Here is a 14,910-nt window from a genome sequence, read left to right as displayed (position 1 = left end):
GGTCCAGGATGAGTGAGAAGGAGCCTGAGGTGCCAGTGAGCTATGCCTCAGGTGAAGCATGTGAAGGGGAGAGCAGCCAAACTGTGCTCCTTGCTTTTATTGATGTGCCTTGAAGGGTTTGTTTCTGGAAGAGGTTTCTCTGGGATGCAGGGGCTCATCAGGGTGATTTTCAGCTTCTCCCATGGGGAAAATGTCGGCCTGAGTAATCCCACAGAAAGGTAAATGGTTTCAGTTTGCCCATTTCCAAATGCCTCAGTGTGAGCAGAGCAGGTGGGTGGAGGAGATGTGCTGTGAGTAACTGCTTTCCAGATGGTCCGTTTCATCCAGGTCACTTGACGTGGATCATAAATGAGATAAATGGGAATGCACTGTCTATACATAACATCAACAACAGCACCTGTGACAGGGTGTTATCAGGATGACAAACTCACAGGGTATATGCAGTTACAGGAGCAAGGCTCAGGTCTGGGCATTTTAATTGCTATTCCAAGGAAACCATGAAGGGTGGTTTAGCCTTTGGTTCTGCACCCAACCCTGCCCTCAGGAAGGCCACATTGAGCCTGGAGGGCTCTATCATCACTGCTTTGGGGCAAAGTGGGACCACACACTGTGCAAAAGTGACTGAAATGGGGTGTGCAGAGCATTGTTTTCTGCACTCTGAGTGCCCCTTGCCCTCTCTGCCAGGTGCAGGGGCTGCAGCGAGCGGAGAGGGAGGTGAGCAGCAGGGTCTTGTCCCTGCGGGGGAGAGATGATCCTGAGGAGCTGCAGGAGGCTCCCAGCCTGACCCCGCGGGCAGGGATGGATCCATGTGTGTGTCTGGGAGATCCTGAGGAGCTGCAGGCTGCTCCCAGCCTGACCCCGCGGGCAGGGATGCCTGGGATCCGTGTGTGCTTGGGAGATCGTGCCGGCGGGACCCGGGGACCGGCGGTGGGTGGGAGACGGCTGATGTCAGCGCAGTGGACCCGTATCTGTGGCAACCAGGATAAATAAATAAATAAGGCTCGTGTGCCGGAGCAGGAGGCGCACAAGCCGCTGCACTCCCCAGCGCAGCCCCGCTGAAGATCCCTTAAGCGGCTTAGCACCCTCGCTCCAGTTTATTACCTGCGCGTCTCCGTGCCTGCCGGCGGGCTGAGAGCATCCAGCCGCCTCGGCGGGGACCCCGGGAGCCTCCTCCTCTCTTCATCCCTCCCTCCCTTCCTCCTCCTCCTCCCTCCCCGGCGCTGGCAGTGGTTTGCTCCGAGCAGCCAGAGCTCGATGCGAAGCCGCTGCTGGGCGGTGAATCGCGGCGGTGCGGCGCCAGGCCGGAGGCTCCTGTCCCCATCGCCCCGGGCAGGTGTGTGACTGACCGCCCAGCCGGCCGCTCCCTCCCGCAGGACACGAGCCATGCTGTAGCCGAGCCGGAGATGGATGGTGTCAGCAGCAACAGGAACATGTCTTACAGTAGATGGAGTTACAACAGGTATCGTCTGCCTTGTTTTGGTTTGCTGCTTTCTTTTATTTTCTTTTCTCCTTCCTGATATTGTAAAACCATCACGCTGTTTATATAAACCCAGACGGGGAGCCCTCTTCGGGGAAGGAAAACCCTTTACTGATGCTGCTTTTCCAGCCTTGGGACACCCTGCGTTCCCAGTAACTCAATCAGCAGTGTTTGCTGATGTTTAGCAGGTGTTTGTCTGGAAACCAGGGTGGGAGTTTCACCCTGGGGTGGCCAGACTGGGGATGCTCCCAGCCCTGAATACAAATGTTTCTCAGGCTTCCTCCTCTGAGCAGGGCTCTGAGAGGCAGTGATCACCTCAGCAGTCACCCAGACATCTGAAAGGTGGTCTGTAGGAACTGCTGCTGAAAGCTTTCAACAAATATAAACTAAAGCTTGGGAAATTGACGTGTCAGGGAGCCAGGATATGGCTAAAGAGTGATGTTTTCAATTAAACACCGTACGCCACCCACGTCCCAAGGAGCTAAGAGGGCAGAATTTGGTGTCTCACTGAGACAGTTGAAATATTCCCACCGTGTTTCATATCAGCATGTGTGCTTTCCCTCTTCCGGGAAACAGAAATTTATTGTAGCATTAGTTTTGTTTTTATGTGATTCACAGCTGTGACTGACAGGTTCTTCAAGCCTAGATTAAAGGGGAAAAAAGGTACAAACTTCATACTCTATTTTTCTTTTTTTTTTCTTTTTTGGTATTGGTGTGTATGTGTAAATGTTACACCTGAAATGCTAAGCATAAGCACTATTAGCATCTCGCTGAACCATTACCACAAGGCAGCACGACATTCTGAAGAAATAGCCCTTGGAGGTGGTTTTTAGTGCTTCACCAGGTATTCAGTGGTGCCCACGCTCCCTGGATGCGTGGGTTCATATGTTTTACATGTGCATCCAGAGAGTTTCACTCATTTTTGGTGCATTCCCACTGCCTCATCGGTAAAAATACAGATGCAGTGGTGCCAATGGAACAATGTCTTCTTTAAAATAATGTGTTTATGTGTATGCAAAACTGAGTTATACAACAAGGTGAGATTTTATGCATGTATTCCCCCATGCAGAAGATCCTTCCCATTTGATGCCAAGTCTTCAAAGAGCAGCAACGAGACACTGAAGTACTCAGGCTGTCCCATGCAGCCCAAGTTTAGAGCAGTTTTGATTTTCTAACCCTACAGCAAGCAATCCAAAAATTTCAGACAGACTCCTTGTGGAGGTTTTCTCCTAGTGCTATCACATTATGATAGCACACAATCTTATCTATTGCTTGCAATCTATTTCTCCAGTTTTCAGTCTTCCTGGCCCTGACAGAGAAGTCACTGATAAGTGTTCATCAGCCTTCTCCTGGGAACATCCTGCACTTCTGTGTCCACCCTGCTTGCCTCTCCTACTTCATCTGGGGGCAGAGTGCAACATCTCAGTGCCCACGCTGGTTTCTTTTGGTGGCCAGTTTCCAAATTTTGGGATATTTCCTAATAAACCAGACTGATGCCTGTGTACCATATATATATTTCAGTGCTGAGAGAATGAAGAATGAATTTCAGCTTTTACTCAAAGTCTTCTTCTGAAAACTAGTGCAGAGTTGTTCTCTCACCCCTCCTGTGCCCAGGCCCATGGTAGGAGAAATAGCTGACTCTCTTTTATCCCAGACTCTGGTGGCTGGTGTTTGCTTTTGGATCACGTCCCAGCTTTGGTCTTGCTCACCAGTGGCCACAGAATTCCCAGCTGCTCTTGGGGTGGCAGTTCTGTGACAGAGTATTTCAGGCAGAGACGTGTGGGACAGCCCTGAGAACAGCCAAATGCTGTGAAGGCCAACAACTTTTTCTTGGGATGCACATCCAGGTAATCCTCTTGTGTTGGCATCCATGAATCAGCATTGCAGGAATAGAGGGACGGGGCCAGTGGGGTAGGTGCTGCCTCCCATAAACTCAGGTGCAGCCATAATTTAAAAAGAAATTACAAATCATCTATGAAATTAAACTAATTAAATGAAGGTTTTGGCCTTTGGACTCCGTAAGATACGTGTATGGATTTTTCCCCATGAAAGAAGGGGGGTTGCTGTGTCCCTTCTAAATGGCCATGCATGTGTGTGAAGCATGCAGATGTTTTTTCCAGTGGGGTTTATCTGATGTTTGTTGTGTATCTCAGCATCTGGCCCTGTGATTGTGGTCTTCCCTTAGACTTGCTGCCCAGGATATCCACAGGTTGTTCCTGCAGTTAATTTGTGCAACAAAGAGCAAGTCCAATCACTTGACTGCAAACCCTGGGGTGAGGGAGCCCCATGCAACACAGTTCAGCATAGTTCCCCTCAGCTGCTCTCCTAACCAAAGGAAAGCTTACCCCATTCCCTCCCCCAGCCTGGACCAGTGTGTGTGTGTGAAAAAGAAACAGGTACAATTTGAAAATGCTCTTAATGATCACTTGTGGCATCTCCACACCTGGCTTTCCCAAAAGGCTGGCCATATCTTGTACACATCCTTGCCTTCATGTTTCAGTGCTGTGGTAATTTCCTGGACACTCTGAATGTTGCCAGCTGAAAGCATGGGACAGGCAGCAATTTAAACAAGAACTGGGGATGTTTTGATGATTCTAGAAACACTTGGGACTTCTGGGTTTGGATGGTTAACTTCTAGAGAAAAAATAATGCTTCTCTTTCACCTTCTGCCCTTGGTGATAAGCTGTTTATTAGACAGTTTATATTCAATTTCTGTTTGGTTTCTTTTCCTCTTGCTCACCACGCTACTTGCTCACCATGCCTGTGGTCCCTGCATGTGCAGAAATGCTCCTCTTCCAGGACAGAGTCAAACTTGTTCTCTCCCAAGCTTTCAGTGCTCAGTGCTGGTGCAGGTTTTGGCAGCTGGGCTGGTGCCCATCAGCTCTTGCTTTCTTTGGGAACCACACAGGCCCTTGCTCTTGGAGACGCTTGAAACCTCCTCGTGCTGGTGCTGTCTGCAAATAGAGGTGGTAAGTGGAGGTTTCACACAGTGTTTCCCATCATCCCCAGGTGGAAATGAAAGCTCAGAGAGAAGAGTCATTAATATGATAGGAAGGTGAAAATGCAGAATAATTTTGGCTGCTATGAGACTGAAGAACCATTCTCATGAGCTGGAATACCTGAGTGCTTCCTAGTACACACAGCAGCTGGAAATCAGATCTTCAAATGCTTAAACCTCAACACCACCACACAGATTTGATCCCTGAAGGTCAAAATAGTGCTTGTGAAGGCTTGAGGGAGCTCTGATACCATGTATGTAGTTGAATTCAATTGAAGGCACAAGTTAGGAAAATGTGCAGAATTCAGCCAATCCATGGACACAGGAGTCCAGTTTAAAATCAAATATATGGGCAAGGACTGCAGAATGAGAATCTGCAGTCCACATTTAGAAAAACCTGTGCAAGGAAGCAGTGGTTCTCCACGCTTTTGCAAGGGTTTTTCCTGAGTCAGTGGACTGTGTATAGCTCTTAGCTGGTCCAGAAGGATTTCTTCAGGAGCAGTAGGAAAGTTTTCAGAAGGAACTGGTAGCCTTCAAATTATACCTATGCATGAACAAAGATTTTTTTCACAAGAAACCCAACAAGCCACGACAAAATACGAGATGTGAAATTATCCCTCCTTTCTCACATTCCTTCCTGAGACCAGTATAGACATAGTTTTTCTCCCCTATCCTCCTTCTTTTGTCTTCAGACTCACTTTCTATTTCTTTCCTGAAGGGCTTTAGTGCAGCTATCCTGGCTTCACTAATTACCACACTATGAATTACAGAGGTTTTATCCACCAGCATTTGGAAGCATATTTTTGGGAAACTTACTCTCAGGATGTTTCAGCTGCTGGAGACAGCTTGAAACTTTTTTCTATTGATCTGTATCTTTGGTCTATTCTGGATATCAGTGTTGTTTTTTACTTTCTTTTGAAGCTGCTATTTCTGGTTTTGTCTTTTTTTAGCCTGTGTTGAAAAGCTGTGACAGTGTATTTGGGTCATGGTGTTGGAAGGTTTTGATCTTAGATCTTTGTTTTTGAAGGTTTTTATATCTGCCTTGATTTTTCTGGGACATGCTTTCGTCAATGAGTAAATAGGGGCTGTCCTCCAAACTTCATCCAAAAATGTTGTCCTACAGAAACTTAACTTTCTTTTCCCTTCTTTTCTTTGAAGTAGCATCTGTGAAATCCTGAAGCATGTACAGGTTTGCTGCAGCAAGTGCACACTCTGACTACACCAAAGAGCAGCACCTCTCTATTTGCAGCCAAGCCACCTTTCCTTCCTCTGCCTGCTTGTGTCTTCAGATGTTTTGTCCTGGATTAGGTACCTTTAAAGCCTTTATAGTCATTGCAAAAAGTGTATAGGTGGACAAGAAGTGGAAGTTTTCCTATGGGAAAAAGGAGAGGTAGAATCTGCCAACCCTCAGGAGAAGCCAGAATAAAATATTCACTAATAGACATATAAATCCTTATGAGTTTATCAGTGTTGTGCATTTAGTTTGCTGGAATTAGGTTCTTTATTTTTCTTTCATAATAAAGCATCTTAATTTCAATGACATAGGAGAAGCTAGAGTTTGGGAGTGATGTTCCATTCCTCAAGGCACTAGGAATGACCTGAGGTGTGTTCATGTGCATCCTCCCATGCTCAGGATGAGCTCTTTGCGTTGGTTGGCAGCACATTCTCAGAGTGTGTGAATTCTCCAGAGACTTGTGACAGCCTTGCAGAGAGGTGTGGGAGAGGAAACTTCAGCTCCCACTTCCCTGAAGAAGAAATTTTAAAGCTTCTTAAACAAAAGTAGCCTGAGAATATAATTTAAACCTACTTGGCTCACGTACAGCATGACAATCCTAACAAATGTAAGAATTTCTTCTCTGAAAGAGTTGCAAGCACTGGAACAGCCTGCTCAGGGAACTGGCTGAATCTCCATCCCTGGAGATATTTAAAAGCCATGTTGATGTGACACTTGGGGACATGGTTTAGTGGTGGACTTGGCAGTACTGATTTAATGGTTGGATTTGACCTTTGAGGTAATTTCCAGCGTAAATGATTCTGTGGTTGGTGTTTGGAGCAGTAAATATTGCAGCCAGCAGCTCAGGAGTGAGAGTAAGTTTTTAAAGGAAAGTCAGTATTACAGCTGGGCTTTGGTTTATCCATATAACATTAGTTAAGAATTTTCAGTAAGAAGGAGAGAATCACTTGAGTTTTAGCTTGGAATAAAACTCGACACAAAACACGCATGTCTTTTGTCAATACAGTTATAGATGTCTGTAAAAGTTCCAAGGCCTCTGTAAAGCTTTGTGCTTAAATCCTGCCTTCAGGTTGTCTCTTGAACCCTAAAGACAACTCAAGGATTTCTTCAGGATAGAAGGACGAATAGGAAACCAACAAAACTGGCTGTGAAGAGAATGGCATGTGAAATACCACAGGAAATGCTGCTCTGGATCTCTTATTAGCACTTTTCTCTTTCCTAGCTCTGTGGTCTTATCGCATGCTCTGTGCGATGTATGGCTTTTGTTACCATGTCTAAAAGACTCATTAAATGTGGTGCTGGGGCACAGAATTGTCAGGCTGTGCTGTGCCTGAATCCATGCACAATGCAGGGAAGATAGAACACTGCAGCTCTGAGCTATCAGATGCTCTTTGTGCTCTTGCTGCAGCTCTCAGCATTAGATTATATCTTAAAGAAAAATCAACCACATCTCTCACGATCTGCATTATCATAAAAAGAAAACCTTTGCTCTCTCCAATATGTAACTTGTGTAAATGCCACTACTAATGGAAGTCTGAGGAATAATGTTCATGGATGAACACCAACAGAGATGATTTTCCCCTTCAGAAATTAATCAGAACAGAAGAGTCATCCCAGCTGTTGACCCGGTGGGATGTCCAGTTGAGATGACCGGGCTGAGTTCAGCCAGCAGCCACCTGTATTTGTAAATAGGGATGTTAGCCAGTGCTTGGATATATCTGAAATGCTGAAATGATGAGGTCAAGAACAGTGGGAGAATCCAAGATCTTGTATGAAAGCAAAGATGCTCCCAGAGGAGTACAGGTCTTTGAAGTACAAACTGTCAACAAATCATCTCAAAATCAATCTCAAAGGTATTTCTTTAGTTGTAATTTGTCTCTAGAAGTATACTACATAGATGATCAGACACGTTAGTTGTTCTGCTTGAAAAAAAAGATGTTATTTCCTTACTTTTACAAGCTTGCTATGCTGTGTGTTTGATTCCTTTTATCCTACTGGTGCTGTGGTGTGCTATGGTCATGTTACTCTAACAAACTGCCACACTGTGTCAAACATCCAATTACTTACTTACCTGTCAGGTAAATGTGCCAATTCAAACTCCTCCACCAATTTGTGGGTCCTCAGGGAGACAAAATCATGCCTAGATGCTGTAATTCCACAGACAGTGCTCTTCTGTTTCGGAAACAGTCCAGTTTTTTATGAAGTTTCACTGTTTCATGCACCACCAGCACCTTCCTCCTTCATGCTCTGTGTTTCTGCTGCCTGTGAACACAAAGGGCTGTTTGGAGGGTGGAACAGTTCCTCATAGCCCCTACAGGCACTGAGGTCATTGATATTAATGCTAATCAATCTGGTCTGGAAGAATTGTGTGCAAGCTCACCTAGATTCACTCTTGTCTTTGCAGAGTTTGCTGGCAATCCTTTAAAACATATTTCTTGAAGTGAAACTTTTCCAGCCTGAAAATCCTACTTGAAAATCCTGCTCAAACATCTTCTGCTGGGACTCCTGGAGTATCAAAGCCAATTCCTTAACATGGCTTTTCTATGTATGCTCTCACAGGTTGTTTTGGACAGCTGTAACCTAAAACCCTACCAAAAGCCAGGGAATTTGCCTGGTTGGTGAAAGGTGCTCCCAGAGAGCTTTCTGAGGAAGGCTGTGTAAGAAAGAGGTCCAGAGGGACTCAGCAGGGGCTATCAATCAGAGTCAGCCCAGGAGAGGCTGGCTCCACACAGACTGTTCTGTCTGTCTGCAGGATGCTCTGGTTTCTAATAATATTACTACATTTTTGATTCATTCCTCTCTTAAATTTTTTTCTTTTTTAAAGCAGTACTGTTGAAGTATGGTCATGGGCTTTCCCAAATTGAACTTTCTGCTTGAAGTTAGTTTATCCTTCCATTTTTTCATGTTAGGTGTAACATAAAGTGCTCTGCTTTTCAATATAATTTGGCTAGTTTTGGGTTGTGGTTTGGGTGTTTTGGGTTTTGTGGTGTTTGTTTGTGGTGTGGGGTTTTTTGGTGGGGGTGGTGTGTGGGGTGGGGGGGGTGGGTGGGGTGTTTTTTGTGGGGTGGTTGTTTTTTGTTTGGTGTTGGGTGTTTGTGGTGTGGTTTGGTTGGGTTTAGTTAGATGGGTCTAAGTAAATCTCAGAGGAGCTAACATTCACAGTGCAGATTTTTGGAGGGGGAAAAATTGCAGTATTCTAAATAATCAATAGTTTATAGCCTTGTCTTAGTAGCAGCAAGTGAGTAATAGGTAATTACTGAGAGGGAGATAGAAGCACCTTCAGTGTGTGCGATATAAACTTCTTTTTCTCTCTGGCATGCTTCATTTTTCTTCTCACCTTCTTAGAAATCCCTTGAATATATTTAATTAGTGAGGATTTGGAAATTCATCTTGGGCCACTCACGCAAGAAGCAGAGGAGCCAGGCTGGGCTATGAACCCTGGCTGAGGCCAAAGCCCACTTAAGTCCCTCCTTACAACCCTTCTGTTCTTCTGCTAATCACTGTAAGAGGATTAACTCCAGGAGTATGGGATGTTGGATACTACAGTCAAAGATGTTCATATCAGGCTCTGGGCTATTTGCATTCATCCTTTTGCAAATGTAAAATGATTTCTGAAGCAATGGGTGCACTGAGATCCAAGGCAATTTACTTGTGCTCGGAATACATGTGTATGGATAGCAAGAAAAAGAGCTTTGGACTAAAAAATAAGAACTAACCTTAAATCAGAGCTGAGAATTAATGTTCCAGACTTGTTGAAAAACAGAGATATCCTTCCCACTGTCCGCTTGTATTTGGTAGTTGTGTTAAGTAGATGTTGTTTGCTCTCTCTTATGAAAAACAGTGAGCAACCATACACTATTATACTGCTTTTGTTGATGTCTGAATTATACCTTAGGTGAAGGTGCACTCCTCCCATCAGGTGCAGGTGGACTGCTCATTGCACAAGAGCTGAGGCTAAGCCATAGCTATTTCTGTTCGTAATTTTTGCAGCTCCTGGAGTTGAGCTTCACTCTGACTACAGGCATTATTAAATATATCATCTCAAATATGGTATCATTAAGTGCAAATACTCTGCTTTTTGCCTGTGAGGCTGGGAAGGAATGTGGTGATATTTTCCTGATATTTACTGTCTCCCCTGGGCATCAGGTCTTGGCTGCCAATAAGGCAAAAAGCCTTGCTACCTGCAGCCCCACTCTTGTGCTCCTGGGGAAATGAAGCCAGAATTTGTCCACCAGGCATCCTCCCAGACAGGCTGGGACTGCAAGCATCTCAAATGTGCTTGGGAGGGCTACTGAAGCTCAAATGTGGTGACCAAACTCTGTTTTGTTCATTGTAATGTCTTTGTGATATGTTACATACATTTGATTGACTCACTGGGAAATTGGCATGGACTAATATGCTGTTTTAAAACGTAATTCAACTAAAATGTCTGCAAAAGCAGAAGCATTTGTTTTGCTTATCCCTTGCAGCGAGGTTTTCCTGCTGTCTTGGCTGTGCTGTGGATTTGTTAACATAAAGCAATGAGATGCTGAGTCAAGGGTCAAAAGAAACCTTGCTCTAAGCACGGGAGACAAGGATTTGCTCCTATTTTGGTGCAAAAAAATGCACTTGTTTAGGTGCAAGCTTTCACTGGTAATTAACAAGTATGAGTGTTCTGTGGTGTTTCACTGGTCATCCCATGTGGAGCATTCCCACTCAGCCTGGGGGACCTGTGCTGTGGGAACAGCCTGGATTCTGGGTGCAGGGTGAGGCTGAGTGCAGTTCTGCTATGCTAAACTCTCTTGATAGAGGAAGCTATGCGTTTATCTTCCACTCAGCTTGATTTTTTTTTTTAGCATTGATCTTTCTGCTAAAATCTCTTTGCTTTGGCCTTGCTCCTATTGAACTGTGGGATCGTCTCCATGCTATCAAATACGTGTTTAAATCCCTTTCTTGTGGCTCTTATGAATCACACTGAGAACAACATTGCAAAACATATTGATTTGCATCTTATCATTTACCTTCCTGGCTGGTTATTTGGTCCAGACTTTGTCACAAAGAGAAGCTGCTGGTATTTTTATGCATTTATCCTTCCTAGGTACTGAGCAACATAAAAGTGCTTGTGCCTCTGTTAGCAGCGTGATGCTTCAGCAGTTGTGTGAGGCTCTAAATGTATTTGAAAGCCTGGCTTCTTTACCAGGAATTGTTTTTTTTCTGCAGTTGCACTGTCCAAGTTTACCTTTTTGATGTCATCTCAGTCCCAGGGCAGCTGTACAAATGTTCTGAATTCTGTGTACAGTAAATGAAGTATGAATGTTTCAACGTCAATGCTGGAAATATAGAGAATCTTTTTTTTTTTTTTATTAAGTGTCTCTTTCCCAATCCTGTGTAGGTAGTTGGCAAGTCAAGGTAGATGACTTGGATAAGAATAGGTACGAAGAGAGGGAGTAATAAAACAGATTATTTAGCAGAGAACAATACTAGAGCCCTTTAATGAGCCTCTTCTGAAATATCTCAGATTGAGTCTTTTAATATGGTGCAGAAATTATGCAAAAAGTATTCTAATGTTACTTGGATTCTGTCCACAACTACTGTCAGCTTTTTCCATACATAAGTTACCAGAGGTCTATAAGTTATAGCTTATGCACCATTACAACTTAGGTAGTGTCTAGTTTTCTGTGCATAAATTACAGCAGGTTTATAACATTTTTTTTTTAAGGGGGACAACTGAAAACCCCATCCCTGTGCAATGAACTATTCAACTATATACTCAAATCCTGCTGACTGTGATATGGGGAGATTGTTCATAAACGCTTGTTAGTCTGACTTAAAATTCACCTTTGCCTGGATGCTGCGCACGAGGCTTTGCTAAATGAAAGAAAAAGAGCACAGGTACCAGGGGAAGAGACACTGATTATTGAAATTTGAGTTCAGCTTTGTTTTGGTTACAGACTTGTGGGCTGACATTTAACTACAGCCTCGTGCTCTCCACCCTGGCCCCAGATGAGCTTATGAGTACTCCAGTCTGTGGATGTAAAAAGAAGAATAATCTATAATAGAAGACACAGAACATTGCTGAGGAAACAAGAAGTGCTATACAACATGTTTTGGGGAATTGGATTGCTGACATCAACAAACCATTCTCCATCTTTTGCTCACCCCTGTGTAACAGGGATGTTCTTTATTGGATTTTGGAAGAGGTAAAATCTCTAGAATTAGATGTTTACAGTGAAGTTCACTCCATGACACTCTCTGAGAGCTGCCAGTGTGCTCCTTGCTCTGGCATCTCTTTTGTCCTGTGACTAGGAACTTCACCTTCTCTTTGATGCTTTTCAGACACCCTCTGGATATTCTAGGAGAGTTTTAGAGCTGCTAGAGGAGCTTTTTTTTAACCAAATCCATATTCTCATCACTCAGTCTGTAAAGGTGTCAGTGCAGGAAATACCCATTTAACAACACAAGAAGTTTATAAACACTGTTTGCTCACTTCCATCTCTCTCAAGTCCTCTCTTTTATATTCCTTTCTCCTGCTACTTTACTGTCTCATCTATTTTCCCAGTTTTATTCCAGTTACATCCCAAAAACCAACAAAATAGGCATTATCTTTGATGCATCTTAGCAGTGGATGAGGTTAAAGAAAATAATGCTGGATCTTCACAGCTGTTCACTTCCCTTAGTTGTGGCATCCCAGAAATTACCTGTATCCTGGGCTACATCCAAAACAGGCAAGGGAGGGGATTCTGCCCCTCTGTCCTGCTCTGCTCTGGTGAGATCCCACCTGGAGCACTGCATCAGCTCTGATTCCCCAGCACAGGGAGGACATGGAGCTGTTGGAATGAGTGCAGAGGAGGCACCAAAGTGATCAGAGGGATGGAACACCATTCCTGTGAGGAAAGGTTGAGAGAACTGGGATTGCTCAACCTGGAGAAGAGAAGGCTTTGGGGTTACCCCATTGTGGCCTTCCAGGGCCTGAAGAGAGTCTGTGAAAGAGATGGAGGGCGACTTTTTACAAGGGCAGGTAGTGACAAGACAAGGGAAATGGTTTCAAACTGAAATAGAGTTGGTTTAGATCGGATATTAGGAAAAACATTTTTACTGTGAGGGTGGTGAGGCACTGGCACAGGTTGCCCAGAGAAGCTGTGGATGTCTCATCCCTGGAAGAGTTCAAGGCCAGGTTGGATGGGGCTCTGAGCAACCTGCAATAGTGGAAGGTGTCCCTGCCCATGACAAGGGGTTGGAACTAGATGATCTTTAAGGCCCCTTCTGACCCAACCCATTCTATTGCTTCTGTGGTTCCCCAGATAGGGAATCATGTGGGCAGAGATTTGATGTCCTGCCTCTTCTCTCCCCCATACTCAAAATTCCTGTTACCAAAGGGCAGATGGAATGGGGACTCTTCCTCCCAAACTCCTACTTGTGAGTTCAGCTGTGCTAAGCTCAGGTACCTCCCCTGCCTCAAACCCTGCACATGCACTCCCTTTCCCCCTCTACCTGCCAATATATATCACATTCACATGCCTTGTTCTGTGTTGCAATACATAATTCCTTCCCATTGTTTAATTCAATCAATTCCAAAGCTCTAATTAATTGAATAAACACCCCTTGTTCCTACTTGCTGACTTAAGACATTCATCAGAAACTAGACTTCCTTCTGGAAGTGAGGTCTCTTCCCTGGAGTCTGCATCAGGAAAATTAGTGTTGGTGGTGTCAGTGGCCCCATGGATTAGAAGGCAGGCAGCTCTCAGGACACGTCACAGCCACTGCTGAGCTGCTCAGCACTCTGAGGCAGAGCTACAGAAAATGGACTATCATTTACTCTCCAGATATTGTGAAGCTCTCAGGAAGTCAATCTTGGGCAGTTTTCTTTCATGTTTCCCCCCATTTTGGGCTTGCTTTATGAGTAAGCCCCCGAGGGGCTGTTTGGTTACCAAGTTTCACCAAGAAGTGTTACTCCAGAGTGCTCAGTCACTCAGCACTGAACCCCCGTGGCAAAAAATAGCTTTATGTAGATTGCAGGAGGTACTGAGAGGAAGCCGAATCCCCTGAGGCTCTTGTAGGAGGGGGAATGAAAAGACTTTTTTGTCCAAGTATATCATACTCATGCAGTCATGCTAAAGCGCAGTGGTGCACTGCTCCTGCTTTTCTGAGGCCTCCAGATGCATTGTTTGTCTCCAAAAACAAGATATCTGGAAGTCTCAGTGATTAATGACAGAGCAGGCTTTACTCCCTCCCTGCAGGTCAAGTCTTCATGAACCAGGAGGCTGCTAACACAGGGCTGGGATTTCTTCCCAAGACCTGCCAGATCCAGGAACTTTTTTTTTCCTCCTCACTCAGTGCATTTTTTTCCAATAATAGAAACTGTCATCTGTAATTGAGACTATCACATTGAAAAGTGAGAATGGTGCAGAAGTGTACGTAATTTAACTTATTCTGAGCCTGCTCATCCCCCTTGCTAAAACAGACAACATTTTTAGTAACCCTATCCAGTCCTTTCCAGCCTGCTCTATGTTTTCCTATAAAAACAAGGCAAGTCTCCACCACTTAAACTGCAAGGCATAAGGAGGGATGGTGGGGACTGGGTTGTCTCCTCCAGCTTGGGCTATCTATGCCTGTTGTCCTTAGTGGTCATGGAGATTTGCCTTTATTTTTTTTTTAATTTTAAGCACACCAGGGAAGCAAGAGTGCAGTTGGATGACTCTCCATCTTAATGTGGCGTAGTGGCCCAGGCACAAACTTTGATTTTTTTAACATGTTTTTTTAAATATCATTACATAATGTGGGGTTTGTGACCAGTGAATTGCAGGTGGGATTTGGATAAGCAGTTTCATACACCTGTTGCTGTGTGTAGCTGCATTAGATTTGGCTGGCTGATGTTGGTAAAACGCCGTGCCTTTTCTACACCTTGTACAAAAGAACTGGACAGATGAAATAGCTAAACTAACCATTTTTCATGGGTTTATTGCCACTCTGGTATTTATGACTCAGCAGCGGTTTTTTATTAGCCCTTCAGATGGTGCAGATTTTTAAAAGTACCATTTTCTTTGTTGAGGCTTCAGTGTATTTCAGATTTCCAAGAAGTGATTTTCAAACTCCAGTTCAGCACAGGCTGCATCAAAGTTGTTTGTTACTAAGTCATCATGACTTGGTTCATCTTGCAATATTTTATTTTGTAAATGCAAAAAGCAGAAAACTTGAATCAGACAGAAGGAGCATGGCTTTGTC

General features: G+C 44.4%; 1 protein-coding gene across 1 annotated transcript in view; it reads left to right on the top strand.

Annotated features, from left to right (window-relative positions):
• The first annotated feature begins 1,006 nt into the window (after nucleotides 1-1,006).
• The window catches only part of TUB (TUB bipartite transcription factor), a 137,751-nt gene continuing 123,847 nt past the window's right edge, over nucleotides 1,007-14,910 (top strand). Inside the window, exon 1 of the mRNA XM_085063190.1 lies at nucleotides 1,007-1,459. Coding sequence (XP_084919316.1) covers nucleotides 1,404-1,459 — 56 coding nt within the window. The 5' untranslated portion in view covers nucleotides 1,007-1,403. The remainder of the gene's footprint in view (nucleotides 1,460-14,910) is intronic.

Source organism: Lichenostomus cassidix, chromosome 5 (assembly GCF_008360975.1).
Source record: "Lichenostomus cassidix isolate B80296 chromosome 5, HeHo_3.0, whole genome shotgun sequence".
NCBI lineage: Eukaryota > Metazoa > Chordata > Aves > Passeriformes > Meliphagidae > Lichenostomus > Lichenostomus cassidix.
Note: the sequence above shows the minus strand (reverse complement) of the source record. Positions and strands in the feature narration are given on the sequence as shown.